This window comes from Photinus pyralis, unplaced genomic scaffold, assembly GCF_008802855.1.
Source record: "Photinus pyralis isolate 1611_PpyrPB1 unplaced genomic scaffold, Ppyr1.3 Ppyr1.4_LG4, whole genome shotgun sequence".
Classification (NCBI taxonomy): Eukaryota; Metazoa; Arthropoda; class Insecta; order Coleoptera; family Lampyridae; genus Photinus; species Photinus pyralis.
In genome coordinates this window covers 29,371,648-29,389,455 of record NW_022170511.1, presented here as the reverse complement: position 1 = coordinate 29,389,455, position 17,808 = coordinate 29,371,648, and the positions used below count along the sequence as shown (strand labels likewise).

General features: G+C 36.1%; 1 protein-coding gene across 3 annotated transcripts in view; it reads left to right on the top strand.

Moving 5' to 3' along the window:
• The window catches only part of LOC116169367 (ankyrin repeat and SAM domain-containing protein 1A-like), a 51,327-nt gene extending 41,297 nt beyond the window's left edge, over positions 1 to 10,030 (top strand). The window contains exons 11-16 of one of the 3 annotated variants that reach the window (XM_031485442.1): positions 1,967 to 2,427; positions 2,509 to 2,892; positions 2,937 to 3,194; positions 3,254 to 3,409; positions 3,462 to 3,593; positions 9,118 to 10,030. In XM_031485442.1, coding sequence (XP_031341302.1) covers positions 1,967 to 2,427; positions 2,509 to 2,892; positions 2,937 to 3,194; positions 3,254 to 3,409; positions 3,462 to 3,593; positions 9,118 to 9,423 — 1,697 coding nt within the window. In that variant the 3' untranslated portion in view covers positions 9,424 to 10,030. The remainder of the gene's footprint in view (positions 1 to 1,966; positions 2,428 to 2,508; positions 2,893 to 2,936; positions 3,195 to 3,253; positions 3,410 to 3,461; positions 3,594 to 9,117) is intronic. The other 2 variants (XM_031485440.1, XM_031485443.1) reach the window with 2 other exon arrangements.
• The last annotated feature ends 7,778 nt before the right edge of the window (positions 10,031 to 17,808 follow it).

Below are 17,808 nucleotides of genomic sequence, written 5' to 3'. Positions count from 1 at the left end.
GCAAGCTGAAAGCTAGTGCTGAAGACCATAATTTGTGAATAAACGGTTAGTCGAATCGTATAGAGCATCATCACACTGATGATATACGTTCATGTGAATCAATAAATAAATACTTCATTGAACCATATAAAATACAACAAAAAACAAACATGTTCCAGTAAAGGTACTCAGAAACAAAAGCTTGGAGCACGCCATCATTCAATCAACAGATATGAGCATTCAATGCAAAATGTCAAATTGTGACATGGAATTCAAAGAATGATGGTTAGTACGAGATAGAACAAAATGATTACTATCTGTAATTTCACTTTCCAAAACGGAAAATCCAAATACACATAGCGTAACGCGCGCCATTACCAGAGAGCTCGGAAGATCTGGTGGCCGACGTTAACTTTCTGCCAAGCTTCCTCTGGAAAATCCTGTTTTTCGGCATTTGCGCAGAACGGTCGAAGACCTATAACGATAGTTGTATAGAGCGGTTCCGTATTTTTCCCATACCATATTCAAAATTCATTCCCTTGTGTATTTGTTACTGCGCCCCTGAAATAGTTGCCCTGTAATCAATTCTTCTGTGGTGCGCATTATAAGTCACAACCCAGAATTAGGTAGATAATTATTTAATTAACCTATATTAGGAAAATTCGAGGCGAGGAAAGACATGTTTTTTTTGGAATCCATTTGAGCTGGTTATATTTTGTAGATTTTGCCCCGGAATATTCACATAAAGAATTCGCCTACAAGTGTAGTGGGCCCTAGAATATTCGCCTACGAGTACACCCTTCCAAATATTACTAATCAATTGCAAAAAACACGGACGGAAATGTTCTTTTCCAAGAAATTTCCAACAAACTTCATTTGCGAAAACTCATTCGCGTCCTCTAGAAAATTCATCTCGGGAGATTGGCTCGAGATTCGTCCCTGCTACAGTATTTCCACCAAAAAAGAACCATCTGGAAATTTACAGGAGCATAATAAATCGCATATCCGAGTAACGCGAATTTACCTGGACCTTATTTAAATATGCTATTCTCGTAGAATTTTCTTATGGCTGAACATTCAGCATCGAATTTTAGGGACGTGCAATTTTTCTGTTGTTTTGTACTTTCAAAATTCAGCAATAATCACCAAGTCTACTCGTTTTTGCGCTTTCCAAATTACGTTTATTAATTTTCCCAAAAAAGACTTTGAAAATAAATCGCAAGACTGAGAATCTCAAAATTGGTATGCATTAGTCACTTAAGAAAATCGATTTTCCATTCTCTTTTGATTTTTACAAAAAAAGTAAATAAAAATCAGTTTCTGATGTACAGAAAAAAAATGATAGTCAATATTTACAGAGATAAATAGGATATTACATACTTTCTCGGATACTCTGTACTAACATGTTGGAAATGGTGAAATACACTATTTCTGTAATGTAATGGAATTGATTTGTAAGTTATAGATAGCGGAAACCTCCCTGTACACTGTACGGTATCCTAGCGTTATGGGAATTCAGTGAAAGAATTCTGAAAAGGAATGATTAATAATGTATAAAAGCAAGTCAAAGAAATCTTTCCCGTGGTGTAACACATAGCTATTTACTTAAATAACTTTTTTTTTTCTCGTTAACTAATTAAGGTCCCTTCCCTAGGGAAAGATGTGTTCTAAAAACAAACGGGAATTGCATATAAAATAGAAAAATGGCTCTTGATTTTCAAACAGACTGGCAAATTTGAAATTATTTCACAATGAAACCGTTTACAAATTTATAGTACAACAATATTAATAATAAATTAGAGTTAATTAATTCCCGCCCTTTTAATTAATTTTGCGGACGGAATTTTGTTGGAAACAAATACGAAACTTTAATTCTATATTTCCAAAAGCGACCGACAACGCTTACTCATTGTATACTTAACTGTTTATGTTCAGATTTATTTACTTAAAAGTGCAATGTTCAACTGAATTGCTTATTTGTTCGTAGGTTTATGTAAAGGGTCTGCTAAAACAACAGACGGTTCACACAAACCGCCCGAACGCCCCAAAACCCTTAAAAAGCTCAAGAACGTTTACGATAATTCCTTAGATTGCTCAACGAAATTGGATCAGAAGTCGCGTAGTAATTCTTCTTCAAGTTCCGAAAAAGATTGCGATAATAAAGAGAATAAGGAGAGGGTTACTTCTCTTAGTCCATTTGATGAACAAGAGGAGTGGGCGAAAATACAAGAAATTATGGCGTCGTTCGGCACAGGAATTGTTCGGGAATCGGTATTTGTAACTGAATTGGAGAAAGAATTTCAAACTAGATTAATGAGCCTTAGCGTGTCGCAAAATAATTTAAATCCGGGATCGGTTCACACGATCGATCAGTGGCTACAGAACTTAGACATGAACGATTACGTAGGGCTGTTTGTTACGAACGGATTCGACGATCTTGATTTTTTGGTAAGTTGACGCGTCACTTTCCTCATCCCCTCACGCGTGTGTAGATGAGAGAATTTTCAAGTCAAATTTTATTCTCTTCAGAACGGCGTTTTGGAAGAATCTGATTTAAAGGAAATGGGGATTGTTAGCGAACTCGAACGGCAACTTATTTTAGATTCCTGCAAGCGCTTGCCTTTGAAAGTAAACGATCAAACTTTTTACAATAATAATAACGTTGAGGAGCAAATTGATAGCGTCGAGCAATGGCTACGCAAAATTCACCTGGGGCAGTACGCGGAAACCTTCGCGAAACACTTGTATCACGATATGAGCCGAATTAAACGGATTTGGGACGTGGAGCTTTCTGCGGTTTTAGAGATAGAGAAAATTGGCCATCGAAAACGAATACTGGCGAGTGTGAGTAGTGGCGAACATATCATGCCTGGACCGAAGCTGGAGGATCTCCATACTGACATTAATACCTTAGTAAGACTTTCCAAATTTTACAGTAACTAACCCTTTTAACGCAGAAGAGCAACATTCAAACTTTGAAAGCCGAACTCCGGTCGCCATCAGCTCATGCACCTAAAGACACTTCAGGCACCGGCACTTTACGACATCGTCACAAAAAGTCTCGACCAGCTCCTCCTCCACCTATAAATATTCCTAAAAAAGAGGAAAGCAGAAAACCTGCCGAGCTTTTTGTCGGGGGCAATAATTCCATTAAATCCCAATGGCGACATCAGCCCATTTTGCTCATTACCGGCGCCATTAAGTATACGGCAAATGTTAGTCTCAAACTTTTTCCTTATAAATGCGTGTTTGTGACAAAAGTTTTTTTTTACAGTATCTAGGCTCGACGTCGATACGCGAATTCAAGGGGACCGAGTCTACCAAAAAGTCGATTCTGAAAATTCGAAAAAATACGGAGGATCGCAACGATCAGGACATAATTTTGTCAATTTCGTACGCCGGCGTTAAATTTATTAACCCCGTCACTCAGGTAAGGAATTACTTTTGTAGCGAGACGTGCACTAAAAGGCGCACTGTTCCAGGAATTAATATGTGAACACGAAATTAAGAACGTTAATTGCGCCTGCCAGGACACTGAGTGTTTGACCTACTTCGCCTACATCACAAGAGATCCCAGCAATTACTACTGCCACGTGTTTTCCACGGATACCGCTGTAAGTACACGCTCCTTTCTAGATAAATTTGTGGTTTCGGATTTATATGTGAAACCATTAAATAACGAATTTCCACTCAACCATGAAACAAGGAACATATTTCCGCAGATTTTAAATGATTAAACGTATTCAAATTTATCAATGTTTCTGAAGCATCCATTTGCTACGCTGCCAATTTTAGACATCAGTGGATGACTGTGCCAAAGTCCACTTTACCTGTATTAATTCTCGGTTAGCTTTTGGCACTGAAATGGCTGCTCCAATTAGGCAATAGTGCCTCGCAATTCTGCCCCTCTTGAACAAGGCAACCAAGTAGATATTGGTGAGAGACTCAATCGGGTCGTGGTCCAACAGAGGAGAATAAATACCTTCAGGCCCAGTGGACTAAACGACTCCATTAAATTTATCTTGCACTCGCGGATCTCCCTAGGGCAGAATAGTATAATCGCGCCCATCGGGTCCTTAAACCGCTTCAAAAAAATCACTTGCACTTAAGCTAAGAAAAGGCTCATTGGACGGGAAATGGAATAGAGTCACTCCAGCCCTTTGAGTTCAATTGGATTCTCGCTGAGAGGTATTTGTCCCTGAGAACTCATCCCAAAAATTCTCTCCCGAAAGCTGTCTCCTCGAATATTCGCTCCTAGAGCAAATCTCCCCTATGTAAATTCGATCTTGAAATTATCGACAAAAAAAAAGCGCCGCCTCCGGAGTATTCGCCCACAAATGATATTTCCAAGACGGATTCAACCTCGGAAGATGCGCTCTCGGAAAGATTCGCCTCCAAAAAACTCGAGGCTATCGTATCCTTCCTCTTTCTCGATTGTAGAACTTGTAGGATACTAATAGCGTTTTATATAAACTGAAGGTGTGAAAAGGGAAAATTTTAACCTATTTTTTAAACTCTAAATTTAGACCGAGCTTTCCGCGGTGAACAATATTTTAAGGGCGAATATTGCGGGATCGAATTTACCTGGTGCGAGTTTTCATTTTTTGAAGCAAAGTTCTGGGGCTAAACAAAGAAATCAAAGAGGGCCATAATGTTGATAATGATCGGGTACAACTGTGAGATAAATTTGCGTTGAGGGTGAAAATTACCGGTGTGAATGAATATGCCTAGCCGAACATTCATGGAAAGAGTTATTCAGTCGTGAATTTTTTTGACCGCAATTTTTCATTAGGTCAAATTTACCGAGGAGGATTTTGTCAAAGGAGTAGGAGTGACCTTTAAAACAAGGTATTCCAGTTTCCAGTTTCCTTAACGTGAATTTTTTGGAGTCGAAGAAACTGCCTGTTTTGACCATTTCCCTCGTGCATGCATTATACCGGGAGAGTCTCATAGAGTGCGAATTAGGTTCTTTTGAAAGGAAGTATTCCGTATTCTAATTTAATTTTTTTAAATCAAAGTATCGACTCGTTAGCCGAGGAAAGGTTGAATGAATGAAAAGTGAACTAACTATAATTAGGTGCTAATTAGATGCTAATTAAGTGCCCTATTCCCGAATTAAATGCTCCTTTTTTTTTAAATTATGGCATGTTCTGCCAGGTTCATATGAACTCAACAGCGCACTACCTTAAAAACCCAAGAAAATGAAAAGTGAACTAACTATAATTCGGTGCTAATTACGTGCTAATTAAGTGTCCTATTCCCGAATTAAATGCTCCTTTTTTTAATTATGAACCTGGAAGGACATGTAAAAAATTTAAAAAAAAAAGGAGCACTTAATTCGGGGATAGGGCACTTAATTAGCACCTAATTATAGTTAATTCACTTTTCATTTTCTTGGTTTTTTGAGGTAGTGTTCTGCTAAGTTCATATGAACCTGGCAGAACATGTAATAATTTTTATTTTTTAAAAATAAGGAGCACAAATAAGTTCAGCCGTCACAATCTTCTAACGAAGCCCAAATACATATCGGTCCCAAATACCCGGTGGCATTCTACAGAGTGGTCACTAAAATTTGTTACATGTCTCGGCATCAAAACGGGTGCTTCGTTACAACGTTCGGAAAAAGAAATGAGAAGAGATCTTTATCAACCTTTAAATTTACAATTATAATTATTTTCCTTGTAGACGTCCAGCTGCAGTCGCAATGACTTTAAATTAACAATTTGGGAGAAGCAGTAGCCACGAACAACTTCCGAAAATTCCAAAGAAACTACATAATTCTTGGGCACAAAAATAAAAATCTTGCATCAAACCTCCCATCGGGTCCCGCAATGGATTCGTATAAACACACAAGTAATTGATTGACATTTATTCCGAAGCACAACAAAAAAAAACCCGAAAGAAAGAAAAACTTCTTTTACATATTACCCCGCACGCAAGCGGCCGACAAATAAAATCATAAATCTTAAAATTACTTGCATTTTTTTTAAATAATCCAAATAATCTGGTCGTACATGGTTTGCGATATTTAGGTGCACTTAACTTACACACAAACGCAGACAGCTTCTGAAATTCACTTTACTTTATAACACAGAATTAGGTGCCAAAAAAAAATTTGATGACAAATTTAGTCGGAAGAGAGCCTTAACAAAAGACCTCACTGTACTACAACTGCTTACTTTTTCACCTCGCTAAAACGTCTTCCGTAATCGGGAATCACGCGTTAAAACTGTTTACCATTTTGGTTAAATGGTTTCTACACAAATTTATTATAAAAAATGACGAATTGTGCCTTCAACAAAACAAATAGGGCTGACTGTCCGAAATTTAGCGTAACCAAATACATGCTCGAGAAACCGGAATCTTCGTTTTTTCCAGTATTCAACGAAACACCACTTCCACGACACCAAAATCTCCTTCTTTATGCATTTTCAAATAAATCGCCAATAACGACGGAATGCGCCTCGTCCCCACTTCTACAATATGAAACGCGCAATTCTTCGAAACACCTGCATCTCCTCGGTATCAGTAATAGAATACGTGCATTAATTAGATTTCACCTAACAAAACTTTTTATCGCAAAAGACGAGATAAAACCTTATTTCGCCTTATCTAAATTATACAATTAAAACGAAAAATTAGGCATCTAATAAATTTCTAACAGGAAAAAGAAACACTGAAATACAAATTCAAATAAAACAAATCAACTTTGTGCTTATTCGTAAATAACCGCCGGATATGCACTCAAACAAAGATATTCTCACATACAGGATGTCCCGTTATTATTTTTGGTGTTTAGACCGAAATAACTACAAGCCGTTGTTTACACAAAAATACATTCTATACCTCAGGAATTTAAATCGAAATTTTGATAACCAAATCTATGTCTTTTCAACAGATCTTTCAAAATAAAAAAAACAGATGACTCTAACTGTAAGTGTGGCAATAAAATTGAAAATGAACTGTGACCATTTTCGAATTTAGCTTTCGATTTTAAGACACAAGATTAGAAAAAAATCAAAAATCAAGTTACGGAATATATTAAATGAAAGGAGTCACATAGATAGTCCTGAGATAAAAGTTTAAGGAGAAAGTAAATCTTAAGCATGAAAAAATCAAAATTAAAGTGAAATAGATAACAAACCAAAATATTCGAGGACGAATTCTCTGGAATATTCTGGAAACTAATATTCCGGGAGCGAATTATAAAAATAAATGGAAAGTATAAAGTCGAGCATAGCCATAGCTCATGATATAAATAAAACAAGATATGCTAGATTGCCGTTCCAAATTCGTCCAGTTCGCGCATGACGTCACGCGGTGATAAAATTTGAATTTAAAGCCGGATTTTTTCTTAATTCTACTACAAATACTAAATTTTCTTAATTATAATGGTTTAAGGGAAAAAGGGAGTTGAAATTATAAAACCTAAACGCAAAATATGCCGAAAAATATCGAGAGATCGTTAAAGACCACCTTTAAAAATGCTATAAGCTATAATTAAAAGCACCATAAAAAGAGGAAATGCAGGCGTTTTTCATAATATGGTAAGATACCTACTTATGCTAAAATATCTAAACATTGTGGAGTAGATATTAAATACGAAATGACTAATATAAAATATTGAATCATGTAGGTCTAGGTACACAAGTTATAATTTACTAGATTCAAAAACGCATTCGATAAGAAAAAAATATCCTTAATGAATTATTGTTCTTTATTGCTAGATAAATTGGTAATATAGAATTTAAAAAGTAAATCGGACATCAGGAAGTGTAAAGGAGTAGGTACAAAAAAAGACATGTTTGTTATTAGAATAGTCTCAAGTTATTTACAAAATATTAAATAAACAAGCACACATAACATATTAAATTAGTAATCTCGTGAACACTGAGATATGAGGTTCAGTAACCAGTGTTATAATACTTAATATTGTCTCAAAACTACCACTTTAAGAAACAATTTTTGAGTTTTTCCTTTTTTCGATTTTTTCGGGCGGTATAGCAGTAGTTCAAACCGCAAATTCCGTTCATAAGACGACTCGTTAAAATGTTTCGAACATACTCTGGCAGTTTTCACATTAATGTGACCTGGCCGGTTACAAACTAACACCCAACGCTTTTGAATATTTTGATCATTCGGGAACCGGAAATCATTAGATTGCTTGAAAACTGTTTTGATCCATTAGCTGTGGTACATCCAACCACGGAACATCTCATTTTGTTGAAAACTAATTCACAAATTCCAAAAAAGCACCAAAATCTACACTGACAGATAATTATATTTAATTTGAAATTCACCGCGTGACGTCACATACGTGATTCATAACTCCTCCTACATGCGCAATATCATATCCTATATTTATTGTATCATGGCCATAGCTCATGTCATAACCCAAGGGCGAATCAGTCTTTTAGATACCAGTCTCGCAACCTGAAAAGAACAAAGACTCGTAGACCCACCTCTCATACCAAAATGGAAGATAAAGCTTATACAACCTTAAGTACCGATAAAATTTTGCACAATTAAAATGATGACAATCAAAAAGTCGGGTATCTTAAAAAAACGACGCCAAGGTTCATGATCTAGGAATCCAAAAAACTAAGAATTGCGGGTATCGAGCCGCAATCGATCACAGTCCAAATTAGATGTCACTTGCACTAATAATAAAAAGTGTGTCAAGCCCGACTTTAGTCAAGTTAGATCTACGGATCTGTGAGTCAAATCGAGTCAGAGGGTTTATAGTCAAACGCATACGTGAACCAAATTTGGTGCGCTGAGCAAGTGGAGTGGAAACACCATTATTCTAGTTGAATATGTCTCTCCACGCTTTGGAAAAATCAATCAATCGTTATTTGTCTGGTACCAATTAGGTTTTGACGTCACTAGTATCAACGTCAGAATGAGGAGTTCTTACATGTCAATGTTGAATTATTATGCAGTTATACTTTACGTGACAGGAAAACTAACTTATTTTAAATAACGGCAGTTTCAATATGTTCGCTCGAATATCTGCCAAAAAATTACTGCAATGGAAAGTGTTTGCCTACTGTACAGTTCACCCTTTGTGATATGTATGTACTTCCATCTTAAAATATTTTTAATCGAAAGTAGCCCTAAAATTGTGCTTTGTTTCAGGATCACGCAACCGACATTATTCTTACATTAGGCCAGGCGTTCGAGCTCGCATACCAAATGGCCTTACGTGAGCAAGTAACAAGCAAAAGCAAATCGAACAGGGAAAACCACAAAGCTGCGGTAAGTCCTGGTTCGGTTTCGTCTCACAGTCGCGAATTTAAAGACTCCTCCCGAGCGGATTTGAAGCTAAACGGGCATCCGCTGAAAATGAAACCTTTAACCTTATCGCTGGCCGCCGAACCCGTCATTGATACTCACGCTCAGAAAACACCGACTAAAATCAATTCCGGTGACATCCACGCATAGTCATAAACATACTATGTGCTGTATGTACGTTTAATTAAGTGAATTCTTTGTCTTCTCAAAATTAAAAAGCAAAAGCCAGGCCGGTCCTGACAACATTGTTGCAATACTTCACTGCCGTACAAAGTTAGAATTTTTTCATGATCCAAAAAATATTTCACGTAGATGAGAATTTTTTTTCTTTCAACTCGGGAACAACTGAAATGATATATAGATAGACCATTTACAACACATTTAAAAATAACGCACATTTTATAATACCTTTAGATAAATCAACATCTTCCATCACTGTATGTCAAAAACGAGTGCGAAAAACTATTTGGTTGTAAATATTTTAACTGTGCTTAATATTGATAAATTTAGCAGGGTTGTAGAGAAAGATGGATGTATAAAGTGTTCCACAAGAAATACGTATCATAAATGTAGTAAAAAAAATCGTGAAAATGTTATGCTTCAAATATGCATTCAAAATGCAGATTGTTTTTGCTTGAAATCTTTATTTAATTATGCAACTGTAAATTTTCAAATGTTTATGAAAGTTTCCAGTTATGCGCACATATATAAAAAGAAAAACAAGATCGTTATATTCAAATTTAGTAATATATGTAAATATATAAATGCAAAACAAATAAATTTCCCTCAATGCCAAACTAGTTACATTTTAAGCTATGTTGTATTTTGTTACTTAATCTAGTGATTTGCAATACCAATTATTATATTATTATTAGTATTACTATACTTGTAATGTTGATATTTTCAGCTTTTGTACTTTCAATTTTTTAATATTCGATTTATAAAATTTCAATTAAAATAATAAACGAATAACAACTCTACTATTTATTAATTTAGTATGAGTGTATGTGTTTGTTCACAGCTTTGTTCCAGCGAGTAGCTCATTCGCTGTAAGATGGATGCTCATAATGTAAGTACGACATTAATAAATACGTAAATATCCCGTAGAATGGATTAGATATACTCGTATATTTTATTTCATTTCGTTAACTAGTCCATTCATTGGAGAGATACCCACAAAGGAAATAATCTTTGTAAAGCCTTTCATTATATGGGAGCTGAGAAAAAATTAAATAAGAAATGCGTTATTTTACACGATTAAAGGGTGATCGGATGGATACCTCGGCTAACACATTGATTTCCATAGAAATTACATCACATACCTAACATACATTTCACAGTATTTTTTCTATATAGGTAATTATTAACATTTCCGATTTTAGCCAAAATCAAACAGGTCCTTCTTGAAATCGTACCCATTGTCCGTCTATCTGTCCATGCGATAACTCTTAAGCGGGAGGTCCTAGAGTTTTGTTACTTGGTTATATGTTATATAGGTCCAAGGCACAACCCTATTGAATCATACTAGGCCACAAATACACAAATTGCTCCAAAACATAGTGTTGTATTTTTATTGACTTTGTTAAAGTGGTTCTAAAATTTGGTTTCTATTACCTAGTTCCATTTGAATATGCGCAATGGTTGCCGAGAATAAAATTAGATTAGAAACGTAAATTTTACGACTTTTGGAAGCGTAGTTACAAATATTCATTTACCATTCGCCCTAGAATTGTTCTAATTTCTTTTGATTACAAGTTGCAGTAGCTATTACCAAACAAATTGACTTCCTTTAAAAGACACTCGCACAAAGAAAAGGTTCTATATCTAATTTCGTTTAGATCATCCACTACCTACTTGTCCAAGGAAGGTGTTAAATTCTAACTGTTTTTCGCAGGTTAGTATTGAGTTGCAGTGTTACCAACAAAATCGGCATTCACTTAGCGACCGCTCAAAGGGGTGAAACTTTCCCTTGAGAGTTACATCTTGCAGTGTGCAATGGCATGCGGTCACTACACCACCCACAAAATGCCTGTCTAGTGAGCTTAAACCAAATCAAAATTGAACTGACAGCTTCTGAACTTCACCTTAGCTTATAACACAGAATTAGACGACAATGAATAAAATGACAAATTTGCGGTAGCTATGCGGACGGGAGAAGCTTTTAACTTTTTATAAGAATAAGAACCTTAACGAAAGGCCTAGCTGTACTACAACTGCTTGCTTTTACTTTAAATTTTTACCCAAATCGGACAACACGCGTTAAAGTTCACACACCACTTTAGTGCTTCTGCACAAATTTATTATGAAACTGACGAACTAAATCTTCAACTAAAAAAATAGGGCTAACTGACCGAAAATTTAGCGTAAAAAATATACACGTTCTTCAAACGTCGCAAAATTCAGCAGTTTTGTTTTTAAGTTGATTTCAGGATCCCAGCACCACCACTAGAACACAATCTCATTCAAAATTTCCGAAACCTCGCCAAATAACGCGATAAAAACGTCCCCATTTCTAAACAAAACACGCAATTCATAAAATCTGCATCTGCACCAGATGTGCAATTCCATGAAATTAATTAACTGTTGCTTTATAAACACTCCCTGTTGCAAACGAATAAATAACAACCAAAAGGCGAAAACTCTAGTAGATCTGTGAATGTGTCTTAGTTAAAGCATCATATCTAAATTGAACAATTTAAAAGCGATGGACTTGAAATGAAAATAACACAATTACAAACAATACTAAAAGAAAAATAACACTGAAATACAAATTCAAACGAAACGAATCAACACTGCGTATTTCGTAAATAGTCCCTAGATTTATTTAATAAATTGAAATATCCTTATGTTAGGCCGAAATAAGGTCTAATAGACTTTGTTTACACAACAGCACTTCTCGCACTAAAATTGTTTCCATTTCTTATTTTTTAAGGGTATATACATCCTTAAAGTATAAAAAATTCATTTAGCTCTCGCACACGAAAGTTTTCAGTTTCTAATTCTTTAGAAAGTTATTATTTGCAGGTTACCGAAAAATTATGCGAATTGCATTTATAAAACTAAACGTTACATATGTGTGCATCTATTGCGTCTTTAAAATCATCTTTCGAATTCCGACTAAGGAAGAAAACAATTTAATTTATGGTTATTATAGCAACGATATAACGAAAGAGAATGAAAGTGTGTTTTGCATTCACGAATTGGTATAGTGCGGAATGAAACGACTTGTGGTACGCTTTCTGACTCTCGCATTTAGTTATAAACTATCACTAACATCGTGGGTACATGTCAACTTTGTTTTATTTGCGTGGTAGGGTGGGGTAGCGCCAACTTGGCATGAATAAACTCATGTTCAGGAATTATAAAGGTACGATACAGTTGAATATATCCGGTTATTAACCCAAAAGCTATGCTGCTTGGAATGTGTAGAAGGGGTACTAATTGGTTTCGAAGTGAGCGGACATTTAATGAATTTGTTTTGAGCCGCGGTAGTCAGAGAAAAATTCCTATTATTCGTCATGGAGCTCAAAACGAAAAGTCACAAACTCGTAGTTAATCGAATTCAAAAAAGATCGCGAAAATATTAACACGGAAGTGTTACGCAATGTAAAATAAATATTACGAGAGATACGCCGTAGTGTCGTAGAAACAACAGTTTTTTACCAGCAGAAATTCCATGTCATAAACTTCAGAATTGTCAAAAAAATTATAAAGGTACAAGCGAACTTTTCGGGGGTATAAATCAGAGTTTAAAGTTACAATAAAAAAATCTATTTCGCGTGGAACATTAAACTCGTTTGGTCTTTTAGTGCGCTAATAATAATATATAAATATAGAAAAATGAACCTCTATTTCCCTTGGTCACGCGATAACTTTAGAACGACTTAACAGAGCCGTTCATCTTTTATGTTAAGTCAGATACTGTGTAGAAGGTTCTTGCGGAAAGAAAAACTAAGAAAATTGGCGTAAATAAGGTGGTTATTTATGATCGGTCGGCATCCATTCATCAACTTACTGCACATTTCATTCCATCGGATCGTTTATTTGAGAAGTGTTGGTTCAAAAACAAAACACGCGTCGCAGTTGGTTAACGTCAAACACGCCACTCAAACATCGACATATAATAAATGGACTGCGCGTGTCAATGAGAAGCGCGAATACTGCAGGTGAGAGAGAAAGGAGAACTAAGAGGGCAAGCTGTCCCTTACGGTTACGCATCTGATTCATTTTTTCAATTTAATTTGAATGCGACCATGATTGCTTCTGTTGAAAGAACCAAACAGATGCGTGACCATAAGAGACAGCTTTTCCCTTCTCTCTCGCGTGTAGTATCCGTGCTTAGCATTGGCACGCGCACAAACCCTACGGCAGCGGTTACAACGGCAGAACTTGGACTCCACCAAGGTGTCCGGCCTTCCCCATGGTCAAAGTCGGCGGTAGCACCGGTTTGCGAGAATGAAAGTAACAAAAATTCGACTATTTCATGGAGGGATCGACGGTTTTTGGTCTTAAAATACAAATTAATTAAGAGCACTTCTTTTGAGACACATTTATTAAACTGCTGTTAATTGTAAGTACTTACTTAATTGGCCGGATTGAAATTTTTAAAGTCGGTGGTCCAGTAAGGCTTATTGTTAATTGGAATACCTTGGGTCGGCATAAAGGTCGCTAATCATAAATGATATCGGCGTAAACCTGCATGGCCCGGCAGTTTTAATGCATTTGCCGTCTTGGTAGAGCGTTGGAATACATAGCCGGAGGTCGGGGTTTCGAACCTGGGCTGAGGTAAGAATTTTTTGTCTGTGACAGTGATGAGAATTTCCTTAGATCAGTTTCGAGCATTCTGCCCGAATTAGGTTACCCTACAGTTTTCCTAATACCAGAGTAGTATAAAACAACTCACTTCTGCACGGGCACCTCCAAAAAGCATTATGCGTGTCACTCTATATCTGCGCGCAAGCCTGAACAAGAACAAGAGAGTGATTAAGAATAAATAAATAAATGCTCGTTTTAAATTACCACAGGAAACAAAAACCTGCTAATAATGGCTTAACGTGGCTGAAATATTAATTTGTCCTCGTCTTCTAAATGACAAGAGCTTTCGGATACAACAAAAAAGTAGCAAAACAATGCTAGAATTGTGCGAAGCTACGTACGTCTGAGGAAAGCCTTCTGACAAAACCCCAGAGAGAGCAATCGACAGAGGGATTCGAACCCACAACCTCCCGATTAGCAGTCGATAACGCAGCCACTGCGACATCCGATTCGGTATAAAAGAGGACAACTTTGCCCCATTTACCCTCCACTATATCTCCTACCGTTACTAAGATCCCAATGGTGAGCAACGAATTTGAACCACCCTGTACCTTCAGTTCGTCTATAAACACGTATACGTGTTATGTAAATTTCCACATGCTGTCGTTATATTAGGATTAGGTAACTTTAAGCATGTGCACCTAATTAACAGAATGCGTATTATGATGAGGATGAGCGTTCATACAAAACCGATTATATACCAATCGACTGTATCACCTACAAAAAACCACTTTGTATTGCACTCGCATTTTTTCCCAATCGATGCATGTGTATGAAAACAACTGTGAAGTACAGCAAACAAAGTTACCATGCCAGATTTTCAATGGTACTCAAAACAAATTTGATAGCAAGGGATTTACGCTCTGAAACAAACGTAACAGTTTACTGTAACAATGAACCTCCCCAAACAATTTTCTCGAACAATTTCATTGACTGCAATTAGAACTCCGTGACTTGCAATTGCCCTTAACGCAATTCTGGCGCACGTTATTGACGAGCATTAAGAGCTTGATTCATGCCCTCGCTCGCAATATACTAGGGGTTGATTATTGTTTAAAATTTTACAGCTAACAACAAAAATTTATGCAAGAAACAAAGCGCCAATCGCGGCCTTCGTATAAGCCAATAGATTACTTCCACTACAGTAGCTCGACGTTGAGACTTGGCCCCGACGTGTGTCAAGTGCAGTCGTTTCAAAATCCTCTCGTGCTAATTGGATCCGATTTTTAATTAATATGAAAATTTTCGAATTTAATTTGGTTAAAAATAAAAGGGTCGCTTCGATCTATTGACATCAAATTTCTGTCCGCAAACCCTTTATCAGCGTGAATTATTGTACTTAATACCGCAAAATAAAAAAAAAACCTCTAAAAAAAGAACAGCGCGCGTTGTGGAAGCTGTTAATCTTCATAAAATAAAGGGGTTATATTTTTAACGACTCATGCATCACCTGGGAAGCCCGAGCCATCCTTACGGTCACTGAGTTACAAATAATCACGCCAGTACATCTTGCTTTACTCAGATTAACGTTAAAAATCCCGTTTTGATATATAAAATTAGGTACAGTGGATTACTACTTACCGTATCCATTAGTTTACGCGTACAAGATTTATTACATACGCGAAGAGAAAAAGTAGTCTTCAATTATTATGAACATACATTTCTGTGCTGTAATTAATTGAAATAGCCGATGGGGTTGCTTTACGTAGGAAGAAAACCTTTTACAACGTAGCGGCTCAGCAATAATCATAGCGCTGTAAGGGTTTATGTTTTTAACACGTGTATTTTTGTGGTAGTTGCGGGGGTGAAATAGTTATTTGTACAACTAGAGAAGAAAGTGGAGTTTTTCCAACTCGAGTTCAAAGTTTGACACACGAGCGTAGTGAGGAAAAAGGATTCGAATAAAGAAAGATTTGATTGATAAAGAGCATGAAAAATTAAAATAAATATCTGAAAGAAGGAAACGCTTACAAAGCTTGATTGGACATAATACCCCGTACTCAGTCGTTCGATAAATAAAATAAGAAAATCTTAAAATATCCTAGTTTTTTTCTCTTTCAATATTACCTAGTGCTTGCTTTTTAAACTTAACATTAGACTTTTTTCATAAAACGAATAAACCGCTTTAAACTTCTCACACAATTTTTTTTATCTTGCTTCTGTACAAAATAATGACAAACTTCAACCAATCAAATCGGGCGGATAGACCGAATAAAAAATAGCGTAAGGAAAGTACACGCTTTCCAACCGTCTTGTACCAGCCAGCCTCATTTTTTGGTTATTCCAGAATCCACAATAAAATAATCTCCTTCCTCAAAATCTTTCAAAAACACCGTCAATCATAATTAGACTTAATAACGCCAGCTTCGACAGAAAGCGTCACAGCAGTAACAACAAGTGCGCTAATTAAATCTTGTCCGACAACAAACCTCTTATCGCAAACGACCAGATGTGCCTACTTTAACGCATCTCAACTAAATTGAATGAACAATTACGATAAATTATATGCAATTACAAACAATTCCAAAAGGAAAAATAGCACCGAGAAAATTCAAATGACACGAAATAGCTCTGTGTTTATTCGTAGATAATCCCCCAGATTTACACTTAATAAAATTAAATATTGTCATATACAGGGTGTCCCGTCACTATGCACAACAACATTATGCGGGATATACCATTAAAAGGTGTGGGTTTTGGTATTTGTTTAAGTTTGCTTCGATAGAATTGCTAAAAACCCTTTAGAAATTAGATCATACATTTCTGACCTCTAAGAGTCTCTAGACTAGAGGATCTGTGATAGATTTAGAAATTTATAAAGTATCGATGAAAAATCTCTACAGAATTTCTTAGAGATTTGTGAAGGTCCTTATTGTAATATTAATATAACTAAATGAACGAAATCTATGGGATATAGGAGACCTTAATAATAGTTATTTATTATACAAGACGATGGAGGGATACATGGTAAAGGATAGGGCTATTATCCCTTTATCGTGGTGTATAATGTATAATACAAAACTTTATTTGACAGCAGGAGCTATATAAATCATGGTAAAGCTTCTGGCAATTCTGAATGTAATGTGGACGTCGCGCTCGTTGCCATAAAAACAGTATTGTATGTGAGCGTCATTTTATTTCGTGCTCGATGTCCCATTTGAAATAAGAATGACAGATGTCGTTAGAATGCACAATCATCTGTTTCACTTTATCTACCAGTGCGGTTAAAGTAATAACTTTATTTACCATTACGGTTAAAAAGCGGATTAGGCCATTAAAATGTCAATTTAACATCTGCTTTAAAATAAAATGAATTATTTAATTAATTGATATCACTTTTAACAATATCTGAAGAGTAGGTATATCCTGAATTGAATTATTAGAAAGGTTAGTTTTCATGATTCGAAATTCCGCACACTGACTTAGATCTCGGTTATGGTCAGATGGGGGCTCATTCATGCTCGGAATACACAGAATATAAACATGAATACATTCCCTTATGATCCTTCAAGGATTCTAATATGTTTTATTGACTCTTTTAGAGGCGTTTCAGGGGGTCTCTAGAATTTCTTCAGAGGATCTTTCAAGAATCCGTAAAGATTCTACAAACAGTCTTCAGGTAGGTAATGAGATGTTTTAAAGATTATAGGAAGGGCATTTAGAACTGTAGTGTGGCCAGCCATGATTTATGGCAGTCGATAAAAATTCCCACGAAAAGAG